The 16645-nt window shown below is 37.0% G+C and overlaps 1 protein-coding gene across 38 annotated transcripts in view; it reads left to right on the top strand.

Moving 5' to 3' along the window:
* The window catches only part of ANK2 (ankyrin 2), a 695484-nt gene that overhangs the window by 454935 nt on the left and 223904 nt on the right, over window positions 1–16645 (top strand). For 7 of the 38 annotated variants that reach the window (XM_050792396.1, XM_050792389.1, XM_050792381.1 and 4 more), the window contains exons 1-2: window positions 2877–3517; window positions 8565–8609. The exons of 19 other annotated variants lie outside the window; for them this stretch is intronic. In XM_050792396.1, the coding sequence (XP_050648353.1) occupies window positions 3383–3517; window positions 8565–8609 (180 nt within the window). In that variant the 5' untranslated portion in view covers window positions 2877–3382. Of the gene's footprint in view, window positions 1–2827; window positions 3518–8564; window positions 8610–16645 lie in introns of those variants that run through there. 12 more of the 38 variants (XM_050792380.1, XM_050792376.1, XM_050792374.1 and 9 more) reach the window with 5 other exon arrangements.

Here is a 16645-nt window from a genome sequence, read left to right as displayed (position 1 = left end):
TCCTTGGCCCGTCCCTGTTTGGTCACTAAGTTTTAGCAGTGGGGTTCAGGGATTACTCCATGGCATATTTGGGGCAGTGTTAATCATAGGAGTATGGATATTATATTCATCAAGCAGAAAGTTTCTTTATTGGAGAAAGCATGAGATGATTTCCCCCGAGATGTAGAAAAAGAAAGAGGGGTAGAAGAAAACAAATAACTAGTCATTTAGGGAAAGTGTCTTCCAATAGTTGTCAGCATGTTACTTGGTTCGTTCATAGTCTCTGTGGTTTTTTCCTTCTTAACAAAGCACTGTAACTTGTTTTCTAGGAAGATTTACCCCAAATGGTGTTAACCTTTTTTTTTTAAAGGCCAAAAGTGAGGTTTATTGAAATTCTGGAAAAGAAATTAAATATTTGTCATACTTAAATATGTTTAAAATTATTAAATCTGTTCCTGTTAATCTGAAAAAAAAAAAAAAAAAAGAAGAAGTTTAGGTCAGTGTAGTCCAGTTAAATATTGATATTATGAATTGCGCCCCTATCTGTGGCTGCCTTTTATTCATTTACCTCACAAACATTTAATACTAGGGTGCATATTTAGGTATGTGAGGACATCGGTCAGAGAAAACAGGCATATCTTGTAAAGAGCGAGAGCTGATAGTAGTCGCAACCTTATTCAAAAAGATATTAACACAAATTAAGGGACTAACAACAAAGGTGTAATGAAGCCTTGTAATGAAGAAAGGAAAGCTTTAAGATGAGCTTTGAAGGAGACAGTGAACATGGACTGGTGGAGAGGGGGAAGGCATGCTTGGAGGAAGAAGTAAAGTTAAAGGCGTGGTGGTGGAATGGGTAATGTATTAATGAGACAGAAAGATGCCAGGAAACAATTCGAGCTGTTAAAGCACAGCAAAATTATTCATCTAGCACTAGGGGCATCTCCCAAATCTGCTGTGGTTAAATATTCCTTTACCATGTGTAAGCACGAGTTTCAGACCTCAGCTCCAGAATGAAGTGAGGAGACTAGAGGTAATTTTTAGGATTTACAACCAGTGTTTTAAGTGGACATAATTCTATTTTGAAGATTCTATTGAATGTTTTAAAATAGTACACTAATTCCAAAAGTGGGTGTGGGGGAGTGCATCTCTTTCAATAGCTGGAAAAATCTTGGTTGGCATTCTTTGTTGTGGGTTTATATTCTGAATAAAGTAGTTCATATATATTCAAGAAGAAGCACCTATTATAAGACTTTGTCTACCGCAGACCTTCTCCAGGTTCTAAGAACCTTATGGAAGGAGACAAAAAAGTTAAAAACCACATCTTTGTAAAATAATTTATAAATACAGCATTAAACATTATAGCCTACTTAATTTCTACAGTACATGGTTCAAATATGTGGAAAATTTGATGAGAAACTACCATATTATGATGAATCATTAGTCTATATAAAATTATTCAGGCAACATGAAAGGCTTTGCTTGCTGTATCCCGGCCAACAGTCTAACCTTGTTACTGATTTTGAAGCATCATCTTTGTGAATACTTTCACTTAAAACTTTAACATTTAAAAGGTTTAGATTATGCTCCTTTAACATGAATGGCGAAATGTGCCACCTTCTATTGTTGTCATAATATTGTTGGTTCAGTCAGTAATTTTTAAAACATGATTTTAAGAGATGCCTTCACCTATAGCTGGGAAGTTAAAGTAATTTCACTGAATACTGGCGATGCCTCAGAAACTGGATTGTAAGGATAGGAACTTTATAATAAGCAAGATACTTAAGGCTCATAAACTCTGGAATGAAGAGTTATTCAAAACCAGATTGACAAAAAAGCAGCGTGGGGCCCTGTGGAAAGCAACAATACAAAAATGTCCTTCTCAGATTTGAGTGTTTAGGGATTTGTGAACTCAAATCTGAGAAAGGTATTTCAGGAATGTTATTTTAAATTTTTTTTTTTTAATGGCAAATGGTTTTTAGCTTTTAAAAGAAAATGACACATTGGAAAGGAAAATTCTAGTCTATCAAATGTAATATGGTTAGTTTCTAAATATCTTCCACATCCTGTTTTCCCCAAATAATTGCTTCCAATTCAATACTTTTTTTAGACATTTAATATTTAATTTATAGCATGTGGATGCATAATACAAAATCTAAGTCTGGACCCTGCATTGAGTAGTTTAAAATGATTTGCAAAACAAGCTGTATATACATGCAGATAACACATGAGGAAGGATAGGACTAATATTCAAATAATTATGTATAATAATATTTATATTAATATATGTTGTATGGTTTTATAAACTGTATACTAGCTAAAGTATATAATATATAAAATTTTATATATAAATATATAGTTTTAAATATACATATGTAGTTTTAGAGGAAACCCTAATGGAGGAATAAAGCTTAATCCATATTAGTCCATCACAAAGCTTTGATTTTGATCATAATTAGCTTCATACAGCATATCTAGTGTATATTTGCTATGCTCATCTCGGTGGGAAACAATTTCTTTCAAAAATCTGTAATATGATTTCAAAGATTGGATGGTGTTGAAAGCCATCTTGATTATTGTTTGTAAAGCTGGGGAAAACATTTTCAAAATACTAAAAATTAAAACGAATTATAAATGAATCAACATGTTTGCTCTGGTGTGGCACAATCATGAATAATGACAAACTACACAATTATAAAAAACAAAGTTTCTATACCGGTGTCAGGTGAGCCATTTGATGGATATGTTTCCAATGAATATTACATGTTAAAAGAATGCTAAAAGGATGGCTAATTGTTTTCTGTGACAATAATGAGAAAGATAGTGTACATAAGCCAAGTAGTTTCCACTTGGTTGAAGCAATTACAAAAATAATTTTTATCTGTTCTGCTGATAAAGCAGATTCGTTGAAATATTTAGTATTGCGTGAATAAGAGACAGAGAAGAGGGAAATAAAAAGATTCAAAAGCATTCATTGAGCAATGCAAAAATTCTCATATATAGAGACATTTTACCCAGCAGGAACTTAAGTCCATGTGTGAGGCAGGCTGCTTGCATGGTGAAAAACAAAACAACACCGCCCCCTCCCCTGCTCTCTGTCTGGCTCACCCCCCTCACTCCATTGACATGCATAGCTGGCCTGGTAGGTGTAAAAATAGACTGGCAGCGCCTGCACTGGAAATGGTCACTGAATGCAGCCTGCAGTTGCCGGGGGTTTTGAGTTCTCTCTGACACCAGCAAGCCAGCCAGCAGATGGGGAGAACTGGTGAGGGGCGTGTAAGGGAACTGAGCAGAGGAGCCAAGGATCATCTTGATGAATTGCCCACATTAGTGTACCCCTGGGAGCCCTGGACAGAGTGCAGAGGGCAAGGACGGGCCCACTGACAGCAGTAACTGTAGAGCTGAGATGGGGAATGCAGCCCTCTGCTCTTCTTGCCATGCGGATAAGAGCATAAGAGCACAAGGAAACATGCAGGAATTGGATAAAACCCCAGACTACTATGGCTGTAACAGTGAGGACGTCAAAGAACCTGGGGTGTGGGTAAGTTTTAGGCCACAAAGGAGGAGGAAGGGAGGATGGTGGCATAAGAATCAACAGTAGACCTCATTGGTCAAACCTCTAAACTTCCTGGAAGGAAGTTGACAGAATAAAGCCAATGTGATCAAACCACCTGACTACCTCTGATCAAGTGGCATGCTGTTGCTTCCTCTTCATGTTATGCAATGCCACATGTTTGTTTTTTCTCAGTTGTCTTTAACTCTGAGCTGACATTTGGGAATGAGCAATGTCGCTGTCTCTTTAATTTGGAATTTTGTCCAAAGGTGGACATATGTATTATTATAGAGTGACTTTCAGCAATATTGCAGAGATTCACTCACGTTCAGTCTGTCAAATTCTTTCGCCTATTTATTCATGTGTAGTTCGTTTCTCACTAAGTCACGGAGCATTTTTTTTAAGCATACGCTCACTTAGTATCACAGCTCCAGCCTAAAAAGGTATTTACCTCTAATATTTGGCTAACTTCAGTGAAGAGGTCCTTAAATGCTTTTCTTGTTATGATAATAATAGTTTGTAAAAAGGCTTAAACGTTAAGCAATTAAATAAGTTGACTTTCAGATTTTAATAATTCATAGGCATGAAGTGTTCCTTAAAATGGGTACAAAGGCTTATTGTGATTATTTATTTATTTATTTTTTGGCCAGGAATCTCTGAAATATTTGGATTTTCATATTTGCTGGAGAATAAAGTTTATCTTTGATCTTTCAGTTCCAGGAATTTGACCTTATTGCAAGTTATTTACTTGCATGAAAATAAATAGCTGGTTGCATGGTTTGGCTGAAACTATGAAACTAAGATATGTAGGATTTCTGAGTAAGAGAAGCAGAGGCGTTTGTACTTGTTATGTACTTGCCTGTTATTTCCAGGAGTGAGAACAGAGTCTGAGGCATAGGAGATGGTGCTCTGCTCTCTTTGGCTTTTACTCTGACCTGGAACAATGTCATTATTTCTTAGCACTGAAACTCTGTCAGACCATAGTGAAACTAAAACCAAAACTAAGAATTTATCAACAAAAACAACATGAAGAGCAAATATTTGCAGTTGGCAGTGAACAGAAAGCCCTGTCGTGAAAAAAAGAACAGTAGTTCTGGCATGGAAGTCACCGTAGTCAAAAACGAACTAATAGAAAGGTGGGGAGGGAGGCAGTCCCGGGGAAGGGAGATCACCAGCCGTTAACAACCGCATAGGCGAGGTTTGTAACCAAGAACAGTAACGTTTCTCCTGGATTATGGTTTCCACTACCCACATCCACCCAGCAGAGCCTCTCCGGATTTCTCAGAGCAGTCACTTCTAATGCAGCTTTCTGAACTGAGAGGACAAAAAGTAACATTACTATTAGTTCAGGGCCACAAAAATGAGTGTATTTTTAAAAATATACAATCTCATTTCTCTGAATTAATTAACATAACCTGTTAGTCATTGAATAAAATCTTCTGCTAAAGGTTTTATAGACTGGAGCGTATCATGATTGGCGTGACATTGGAAAGGTGTGGTAGAGGTGGAAGTGGACCTGTTTTCTACTTTCAGAAGTGATATTCTGGCCAGAATTTTTCCACTTTGGCCATGGAGAAAAAAAAAAGTTAATGTTTAACTTAATACCAAGCATGACTTAAGCAAAACATGTGGTTCTAGATAGTTTAAGTTGGACTTTATGTCTTCCAAATGAGAACGTAAGACTCACAAACGTATGTCAGGGTTTTCCTCTGAAATGTGGTTGCCTTTTACGTAAATCCTCAAAGGACCACAGATCTGCTCTTATCACAATTGTCTTGGCAGCTCCAAAAAAGAGGAAGCATGCAGGACAGGAGAGAGTTAAGAACAAAATTCAGCTGTTTTTAAATTTTTATTTAGTCCTGGTAATGCTTCTAAATTTTTAATCACAGAGGGGAAAACTGCATCATCTCATTATTTTTCCATGTTCATGTATGCAGATGACTGGTGGGTGTATTCCAAGTTCACTTGTGAAAGAAGCAGCTCTTGGAGATGCCTTACAGACTCTGCCCTGGATCCTAGGGTGGCTCTGACCACGAGTCAGCAAGGCCTTGTAGGGTCCAAGTAGGCTCCAGAGAGAAGGATTCTTGACCATGTTTTGATAAAGTGCAATTGAGAACAGCATAAAAAATGTATCTTTGTTTTATGGTCTTCTTTTGGCTTGTATTTTTGTGATGACATCATTTATAAATTTGCATATTGGTCTAAGTATACTCTGTATTTTTCTTACATTGAGATCATGTATTTCTATTGTGGTTTCTTTAGCATAACAAATTAATTTGCTTTGTCCCAAGAGCAAAACCATAAATGTGATGCTTTAATATAGACATTTTTTAGGTTACCTATCCTAGCTGATTTTCAAATTATCACATCCTTCTCTTTTTACCAGTTTACTCTCAGAAATTCTTATTTTATTGGTTCATTTGTTTTTAACAATTTTTCCCAATTGTAGTAGAGAATTTCAGGTTTTTCATATGAGCTTTTTCATTATTCTATAAATGTTCTTATTGCCTTAGACAATGAACATGAATTCTGGTCTTATTTTGAAAACAATTCAATACTTTTCTGCTAGCTGACTCAAAAGATAGTAAGTCAATCAGCAAATGTTCACTGAGCTAGGTACAGTTTTGAATGCTGGCCATTTAACGATGACAAGACAGAGTTGCTGTGATATTGGGAGACAGACTTTCAGCATATATATGGGGGGATGAGGAAGCATGGTGCTTAACTGAGAGGGGAATGTACTCGGCACATGTTTAAGGCACAGAAGGATGGTTAGCATGACAGAAATGTAGTGATCAAAGAAGAGGATGGATGGCAACGAGGTATGACAGGCAAGCATGGGCCTACCTTGGCAAAAGTTTGATTTCTTTCTAAACATAATTGAGTCTTGGAAAAGGATTTGGGATTTCATTAGAAGCACAGTGGGAAGCCTCTGGAGAGCTCTAGACCAGGAAATGGTAGGACTTCATTTATGCTTTGAGAAAAATCTCTCTCCCTTTCTCCCCATCTCTTCCTCCCTCCATTTCCCCCTCCCTTTCCTTGGTGAAGGATGAGTTGTGAAGGCAGCAAGAGAAAAAGAAGGGAGACCAGTTTAACTGGTTTCAAGGTTTGCAGCCCTGAGGTGAATAAGGGTGGAGGATTGGATTAGGATGTTAACAATGGAGGTGAGATTGTAATCAGATTCAGGATGTATTTTTGTTTTTATTGAAGGATTTTGGGGAGATTATAAGAAAATAGAGGGGTGTGTGTGAGAGAGAATGAGTGAGATGATTCCTTATCTATGAAGCATATCAGTATGTCAAAAGAGTTAAACTTTCCTTCAGTTTTGAACTCTAAAAGAATATAAATTAGTTTAAATGGTATAGTATTATCTTCTGTAACAGTTTTATAAAAGATAAGGAAATTTTGTTAATGTGGTTACTTTTGATATTAACCCTAATAAGAGCCAAAAGTATAATGGAAATTACTCTGGTAAAGCATTTCAAAAAATGCAAAATGATGTAGAGATGGTTATGCAATTTTTAGATGATTTATTTAAAGATAAAGGCCTGGCATGGTGGGTCGCATCTGTAATGCCATCACTTTGGGAGGCCGAGACAGGCAGATCACTGGAGCCCAGGAGTTCAAAATAAGCCTGGGCATTGTGGCAAGACCCTGTTTCTACAAAAAATACAAAAATAAGCTGGGTGTGGTGGTGCACACCTGCAGTCCCAGCTATTCAGGAGGCTAAGGTGGGAGGATCACCCAAGCCTGGGGAGGTAGAGGCTGCAATGAATTTTGATCATGCCACTGCACTCCAGCTTGGGTGACAAGGAGACCCTGTCTCAAAAAAAAAAAAAAAAAAAAAAAAAAAAAGAAAGATTGAAAGAAGAGAAGACATAGCTTTCATTCTCTAGGAACTTACAATCTAGTTTTAGAAACAGGGCTTACCCACATGTAATCAATCAACTATAAAAGGTAGTAAAGAATTCAGTGGCTACATGAGTGATGAAATGAGCCATTATAGGATGGCCAAGAGGGAGGGGATCAGTGCAGGCCTCAGTGCTCTGGGAACACCTCGTGGACAGAGCTAATATTTAGCTGATATGGTGCAGATCAGCTGTTCCAGTTGTTTACAGCTTGAATTGCTTTCACACAGGCTAATTAAGCAGCTGTTACCATGAACCCACCAAGCTGCCCCTTCTGAGGCTAGCAGGACCCCATCGTCAGGATTTCCCAGCCTACTCCCATCCTCTAAAGAAGCAAACAAAAGAATAATGCCTGAACTCGCAAGGGGCTTCCAGAACCACCCCCATCTAGTGCTGTGGCCAGTGTCCATTGGGAGTGGTTGGTGCCTGAGCTGAACTGGTTGTTAAATATTTTTAATATCCATCCTGCCAGTGGAGAAGGTGGAGCCTGAAGCAGATCTTGGAAGCAAAATACAATCTGGGTTCCTGTTGGGAAGAAAGTACACTTGTGCCTTCAGTAAGCATGTATTGAGCCAGGCACAAGCCTACCAAGATGAGTAGGACATGCAACCTTGGCTTGAAGGAGTGTAATCCAGGGATGGCCAAAGCAGGACTTTGAATATTGTGTTACCATGTCCTGAGAAAGCACAGGGGATTATAGAGTACTTCAGGATGACAACTCAGCCTCAGAGGGTCCCAGAAAAGTTAAGTCCTGAAGCATTACGGTAAGTTTGCATACTCAGTATTGGACTCATTAGAAAGACTGGGAAGAAGTGGCTATAATATCATTTCTATTGGACATTTGTGGAACCCCCAACACTTGGATGAGGTGCATAGGCTAAGATTGTCAAGAGATTCATAAGTCAAGATTTAGAATTTGAACTATATACTAGTGAAAGGCCATTGACCAGAGGCTGTTTTAGGAGAATCAATTAGGTTGTAGTCTGCATATCATAAGCTCTATTTTCTTTGAAGTGCCTACCAGCTAATAGGTACTCAGTAAATATTTGTGGAAAAAGATGAATGAATTAATGACTAGGAAATCACCCAAAGTAGCAAATCTATTTATGGGCATTTTCCCACTGCAGGTGACATGCCCCCAGATGAAACCAGAGGCTGCCAACATTGAAAAGGTGATGGAAGCACAAAAACACTTCTAAAAACTGTAAAGACGTTGGTAACTAAGAAGTTTTAATTATAACCTTCTGCTCAAAAAAGGAATGTACCCTTACTGCAATTACACACATTACTGGTTGTCATAGTTATTTTGTGTAGCTACAGAAGAATACCTGAAGCTGGGTAATTTATAAAGAAAAGAGGTTTATTTGGATCACAGTTCTGCAAGCTGTTCAAGAAGCATGGCACCAGCACCTGCTTCTGGTGAGGGCTTCAGGAAGCTTCCGCTCATGGAGGAAAGGGTAGGAGAGCTGGTGTGTACAGAAACCAAGGGGAGGTGCCAGGCTCTTGTTAATGACCAGCCATCAGGGGAACTCTTACAAGAACTAATACGGCAAAAACTCACTCCTTATCACCAGGATGGCACTAAGCCGTTAATGAGGGTCCACCCCCATCATCTAAACACCTTTTATTAGGCTCTGCCTCCAATACTGGGGATCAAATTTCAACTTGAGGTTTGCAGAGTCAAATATTCAAACCATAGCATTGGTATAAAATATATGTATAAAACATATTTACTGTAGAAAGTAGTAGATATTTTCTTGAATTGTTATTCTCTATATCAAGTTGTACATAAAATGCAATGGTTACATTTTAAAGAAATTTGGTGAATGTAGGCTGGGCTCCATGGCTCACACTTGTAATACCAGCACTTTGGGAGGCTGAGGTGGGAAGATCACTTAAGCCCAGGAGTTCAAGACGCCCTGGGAAACATGGCAAAACCCCACCTCTACCAAAAAAAAAAAAAAAAAAAAAAAAAAAAGTTACTGGGTGTGCTGGCACATGTCTGTAATTCCAGCTACTAGGGGGCTGAGGTGGGAGGATCACTTGAGCCTAGGAGGTGGGGTTGCAGTGAGCCAAGATTACACCACTGCACTCCAGCCTGGGTGACAGAGCGAGACTCTGTCTTAAAAAAAAAAAAAAAAATAAGAAGGAAAGAAAGATTACATTGTAATGTTAAGCATTATCTATTTATTATGTTTTTTTACAATGAGGTATATCCAAACCAAGTATTTTTATTTACTTGAACTATGTAATAACTATATGAACTATGTAGAAGTAATAACTTTTAAATAATATCTCTTCTGCTGTATTTAATAAGATTAGTTCCACTGTCCCTATAGTAGCTTTTTCAAGGTCACCTGTGTGATGATGGAGCTGGGAATACTCTGGGGAGAGAGTCCTCTTTTCAGCTGTATTTTGCTTCCTTCCCACACAGACATCTGCTGTGCCTCTTACTCACTTTTAGTTGCTGTTTTGGATTTTATGCCCCTTTAGTCAAAACTTATTATGCCACAAGAAAGATTGACTTGTTTCCTGCATTCTTTATTTTTATTTAAGAGCTTCGTTCTGAAATCTTGAGCATTTTATATCACATTTGATTGTCAAAATTTTAGGTGTTTGATTTTTCAAAGCTGACCTTGATATCATATTTGTGTGGGCTTATGTCACTATGGTAAAACTTTTTTGTGCCTTTCTTTAATACTTGCTTATAAGAAGTAAAAATATGCTGGGCACAGTGGCTCATATGTGTAATTCCAGCACTTTGGGAGGCTGAGGCAGGAGGATCATTTGTGCCCAGGAGTTTGAGACCAACCTGGGCAACACAGGGAGACTCTGTCTCTATAATTTTTTTTTTTAAGTTTGGTGGTTTGCACCTGTGGACCCAGCTATTTGGGAGGCTGAGCTGGGAGGAACTCTTCAGGCCAGGAGACTGAGGGTACAGTGAGCCCTGTTTGCACCACTGCACTCCAGCCTAGGTGACAGGGCAAGATGCTGTCTCAAAAAAAAAGTAGTAAAAATATTACAGTGATTGTCAGAAGTATAATCATTTCAATGGTGGCTTTGAGCTAATAAATTGTTTCTTAAAGCTATGTGAAAGCCAGCTGTGTAATAGTAGAGAGTATAAATTGAAACTGTGTTTTTGATGAGTTTAAGTATTGCTGACATACAGTTTATTTTAATTTCATTCTTTTTTTTTTTTTCTGTATTCTTTACCATCCTCATTCATCAATGAGTTCCAGAAGGGGGCTTTGAAGTAAATCATAGGTTCTATTTGACACTGTAGCAATTTCCATATTCTAGTACAGCAACTCCATTAAATAAACACATTGTGTACTTAAATTGGATCTCTCACAAGTCACAAATTTTGAGCTAGAGCTGAAGTATCTTTATATTTGCTACTTTTGTGTCATACCTTTCTAGATTATTGGCTTTCTGAAGGATATTAGAAAGCATCTTCTAAGATACCTAGTAAAACAGAAGTGCATAGAAAAATTTGTGAAAATCTTTCCTTTTTGAAAACCACTGGTTGTTAAATAAGAACTTTTCCCCAGAGTTACAAAAGAAAAAGAGTATTTTTCAGGAATAAAAGACAATGAACAATTTTATATTGGTAAGGTATACGTTTCACAGATTTGTCTATACCATCTATAATAGACAATCATTTCTTTTAAAAAATGGCTTATGATATTGAGCTTCTTATGCATTCTTACAGCATACATTTTGACAGACTAGATGATTAATGATGACATAGGCTAACGTGTATTTGGGATTGTGTAATAAATACACAGTATGAAAGGTCTAGCTAATCCTTTATGTCAGCACCTCCCAAAGTGTATTCTGTGAACTACCACATCAGAAGAATCACCTGGTGTGTTTTTAAATGATGTAGATCGCTGAGCTTTACTCCAGACCTCCTGAGTTAAAATCTCAGAGGTGAGAGCCAAGAATATTTATTTAACAAGATTAAGCATAATCTCTAAGTAACCCTTGAGTGCACTTAAGTGTGATAACCACTGCTTTGTGTTGTAAGAGGCTGAGTTTACTGAAGAGTCGGGGCTGCATATGTAACATCAGCACATAAGAGCATAAAAGTAAAAGAAACTTCACATTTTATTAAGCTTCTTCTTATCCAGGTTAATTCAATGTATTACCAAAATTCTAATTAGTGGCAATTACAGTAGCTGAGACCACATGGGACATGTGGGAATGGAGGATGCTCTGCCAGCAAATGGGCCCTTCTGCATTTCTTATGCATCACCTTAAAAGTAAGAAAATGTCTGTGCTGTATCACAATGGAGTTTTAAACCATAGCACTTAGAACAAATTTAAGTTTCACTTCCAAAAACTAATAATTACTGTGTACCTATATAGAGTCCTTTTATTCATTGTTTAACCTTGTCAATTTTCACTGGAAATCCAAGGACTAAGGTACTATATGACAATGTTATGAAAATGTGTCCCCAAATTTTTTAAAAGTCAGAATTTCATTCCACTGTTGAGCAGTCAGCTTGAACAGCAAGATTGTTCTGAATGATCCGATCCTCCCTCTGCCACTCGGGCTCAAGCGATTCTCATGCCTCAGCCTCCCAAGCAGCTGGGACTACAGGTGTGCACCACCACACCTGGCTAATTTTTTGTATATTTAGTAGAGACAGGGTTTCACCATGTTGCCCTAGAACTCCTGAGCTCAAATGATCTGCCTTCCTTGGCCTCCCAAAGTGCTGGGATTACAGGCCTGAGCCACAACGCCCAACTTTAATGTAAAAAATTCTTGAAGAAAACACATCAAAATATGCAGTGTTAAGTTTGATCAAGGGGATTATGGTTGCTGACCATAATTTCGTTTTCTTTTATAGTCATTTTCAAATGTCATATATATATATAATATATATATTTAAAATGTATGCATGTTGTGTACACATTTTCATAGTAGAACATTATATATGATGATCATACATAATGAAATCATCATATATAAAAATATATGTGTGTGTGACACACAAACAGATTTGTCTACTTCCATTATATAAAGGCTAGGGAAGGCTGTATTTTTACATATATATCCTTTTTAAGAGAAGGGAGATTGTAAGAGCAAAAAAGGCATGAAAGGACATAGACATTTTGTAGTTTTATACAACTACTTTTATGAAATAAGTATTTCTATGTTTCTTTAGGTTTTATAACAAGTTTTTTTTTTAAAATAATCCATACTTTAATAGCTCTTCAATCAATTTGGGGGAGAAAACTTATTATGGGTACATTTCTACTAAGTTTTTACTGTGAAAAGATTAAATGTTATAATTTCTTAAAGGTGCAAGCAACATTTAAACATCAGGTGTGGTGATTAATTAAGAACAGCTGAGAGAGGTTTCATCTCTCTTGGAAGGGGTCCAGATGTAAATCCCACTCAGGGAGATATGTCAATATGAGGTAGTAACAGTCTACATGCTGTTATAGAAACAGAGGGACAAATGTTGTCTTTGAAGTCTACCATTGCTGTGAAGCTTAAAAAATTTTTTTTCTTTTCATGTTCATCATGATAATTTTGATAGAGATAGTGCTGTAGATTCACTTACTGAGTATAATATTGATACAATTTTGAAATAATATAACCATACCCTTAAAAGTCACAGCTGTTGGGTTAGCAACATTAAAGAAAAGAAACCTTGGTATTCCACAGGTGGCAATGCCACATAGTTCAAACTTTGGCCCCTGCCCCTAACTAAAAAAGGGAATTGAGCATCAAGGGAGATCAGAACATTAGTGTTGAGCCAGGAATGTGGCTGCAGTAGCTTCATCCCAGGGCAGGAAGCAGCAGCCACTCCTATAAGTCAGCCAACAGTGGAAAGGTATTTAGCACTGTTGGGGGGAACTTGGGGAAGTAGGAATGAATGGTGGTAATGAATGGTGTCTCTGTGGTAAGATTTACCAGTTACCAATTTCAGGTTTCCCACTTCTTACCCCAAAATACTCAGATGAATGATTTAACCTTATAAGGCCTCAGTTTTCTCGTTTGGGAGGCTTAAGAAGATTAAATAAGATTATAAATGTGCTTGGAATATTAGTAAAGTTAGCTATTAATATTGTGGTAAAAGGCATGAGAACAAAAAAAAAAAGGAGCAAGGTCTCATTCATTCCCTCAACGAGCTGACAGTCTAGTTGAATAGCCAGAGGGTATACACACAAAAGCAAATTGCATATTGTAGAGTCTCTTGAGTAGATGGATGACTTAAAAGAAAAAGCAAGTTTAGATGGCACGTAGAATCCTAATTTGATGTTAATGTCAGTCCATGTTGTGTAAGAAAAAATCTAAACATTTCAATGAGGAATCACTGAAACTGCATAAATACACATGAATCATGTAAAAATGAAGAATTGCGTTGCTTGCTCAATGCACCTTTTAACAAGTGTTTATCTTAAGACAAGGTATAGTGAAAACCAGTATAAACCCAATCAAAGCTCATGTAATTAATTCTCTTACTTCAAACCATAATCAGAAGAAATGGCTTTTGGTCAGACCAAATCTTGGTAATGACTACATTATTAGTACAAAATTAGTAGTTATATCTATGAAAAAGATACTATCAGTGGAGGAAACTCAATTACTAATATATCCTACGATTATCACATGTGAAAAAAATAAACCAAATAAAAGTGGAGCATCTCCAGCTGAAGAGAAGTCTATCTTGTAGGAATGCCACAGGATTTTAAGGGAGACCCAAATTCTCACCGCGCTGCACATTACATGCTGGGCTCCCATTCTGAAGGTTGCCAGTGAGAAATGGCACAACCTAAACACCTTTTATTTGAAATTCTTAACATCTCATAGTTTCACAATGTTGCCCTTTAATTACTGAGACAATGGTAGCCTGCTACCTTGTTCTTAGTCAAGGTTAGAGATGAAATATCTATGGTGTTAAATTGGCATTTCAACTAAGTTAAATTTGCTTAATGAACAAGGTCTTTCTGGGTACAGTTTACTGCTTTGCCAGAAAAAAGTTCTGTTATCTTTTCATATATCCCAAAATAATCTAACTCTTCTTTAAGTGATTTTTGAAGTTTACTTTTTGAGTAATTAAAGCTAGCATAATCTGTATTTATATTAACTGTTGTTAGCTTTACATAAAAAAAAAAAAGATAAGGTAATGTACTCCCCAAGGTTCTGTTATAATAATCATCATTATTGACTGATCTATTTTAGGCACTGAATTAGGTTTTGGGTATTCTAAAAATTATAAGGCATGGTTTCTACCTTCAAGTGAAGTGAAATTTTGTTCTGGAAATGGGATATATGACTTCCTTTCTCTTTCTTTTTCCTTACACACACACACACACACACACACACACACACACATACACACACTAGTTTATTTTATATTACAGGTAGATATTTGTATAGAAATGTATATGTAAAATGAAATATATAGATTCCCTATGACTGAAGAGAGATACATTTTGTATACACAGTAATTAGAAAGAAAACAACCTCTCTCCTTTGTATCTTGGCCAGAATAATTTTGACATACCAATGATCTCTTTCATTTAGAAGGTTAATTAATCTTACTGTAATTGCAGGGGATATTGAAATATATGACCGCATGTTTTACATTAAAAAATACTGAGTAGTCAGTAATTCCCCTTTCATGGATAATTTATACATAATTAAAGCTTATATACTGCTTCATATAAAATCTTTTTCCTCACAGAGAAGAGTAAAATTATAGTTTCTTATTTCTTTATTTTTTTTCCTTTTGTTGAGATGGAGTCTCGCTCTGTCACCCAAGCTGGAGTGCAGTGGCGCGATCTTGGCTCACTGTAACCTTTGCCTCCTGGGTTCAAGTGATTCTCTTCAGAATTCTCTTCAGTGATTCTGCTTCAGCCTACTGAGTAGCTGGGATTATAGGCACCCACCACCACACCCAGCTAATTTATATATGTATGTATTTTTTGTAGTAGAGATGGGGTTTCACCATGTTGGCCAGGCTGGTCTCGAACTCCTGACCTCAGGTCATCTGCCTACTTTGGCCTGCCAAAGTGCTGGAATTACAGACATGAGCCACTGCACTTGGCCTATAGTTTATTTCTAAAAAAAAAAAAACTAGTGTTCCTATATAGTTAGTATCAGCAAGAATCTAGTTTCTTTTTGTATTTAATTTATTTAGTAATGTCATAATTGTCATTTATCTGTTAGCCTAATTAAAGTTAGAGAATGTCGAGCTGCAGAGCCTGTCTAGTCAAGTATATTACTAAATTCATTAGTTATCCATGACTTCAGCTATATGATAGTAATGATACAGACACACTTTACTCATTAACCCTTAGAAAGAGTTAAGCATTTTGATTTTATTGGGGATATTTGATAGAACTATAAAAGAAACTTAAAAAAATGAATAAATAGAGACAGGGTCTCACTATGTTGTCCAGGCTGGTCTCGAACTCCTGGAGCCCAAGGGATCCTCTTGCTTCAGCCTCTCAAAGTGCTAGGATTACAGGCATGAGTCACCACATCCAGAGGGTAAAGGAAACTTTGATAAAAAATTTTAATCTTAGGCAATGAGTTTCAGGTGAATTAATAAGAGCAGATATAAATTTTGCTAATCAAGGTTTGAAACCAAGTGTTAAAGTTTAGTAAGTCTGCAAAAAATTTACTTGATCCCACAAATTTTCACTAGTTTAATTCATATCGATCAATGCTGCTTGACATTCCTATTGGCCAGTTTCACCCTGTTGAACATCTTCCCTTATATTGTTTCATTTCCACAAATACTTCTCCATCTATTCTGTGTCAGGTACTGTGCTGGACAGTGGAAATAAAGGTGAATAAGTAATGGACTATTTCTACCTTGGAGGGCCAGGCCAATTGGGGATATAGACATGTAAACAGAGAAATCTGGGACTCCACTTGAGCCATGCACAACATCTAGCACAGTGCTATGCTTATAACTCATTGTCAACACATGTTTATAAATGATTGAATGCTCAGGGTGTTGGGGACCCCGGAGTAAATGGACTTGGTCAAACTTGAGGGTAGATTTAAGGCAGGGTCCTGAAGAAGCTATCCTTGCCTCTAGGAAATAGACTCACAGGGCCCACTTAATACAAATTCCTGTAGAAGTCAAATAATAAAAGATAACTAGTAAAGAATTCTTCATTGTTCCTTAAGCCTGGCTTAAGCCTGACTTTTCTTTTAAAAGAAGATCTTGGGCAT

Source organism: Macaca thibetana, chromosome 5, assembly GCF_024542745.1.
Source record: "Macaca thibetana thibetana isolate TM-01 chromosome 5, ASM2454274v1, whole genome shotgun sequence".
Lineage (NCBI taxonomy): Eukaryota > Metazoa > Chordata > Mammalia > Primates > Cercopithecidae > Macaca > Macaca thibetana.
Note: the sequence above shows the minus strand (reverse complement) of the source record. Positions and strands in the feature narration are given on the sequence as shown.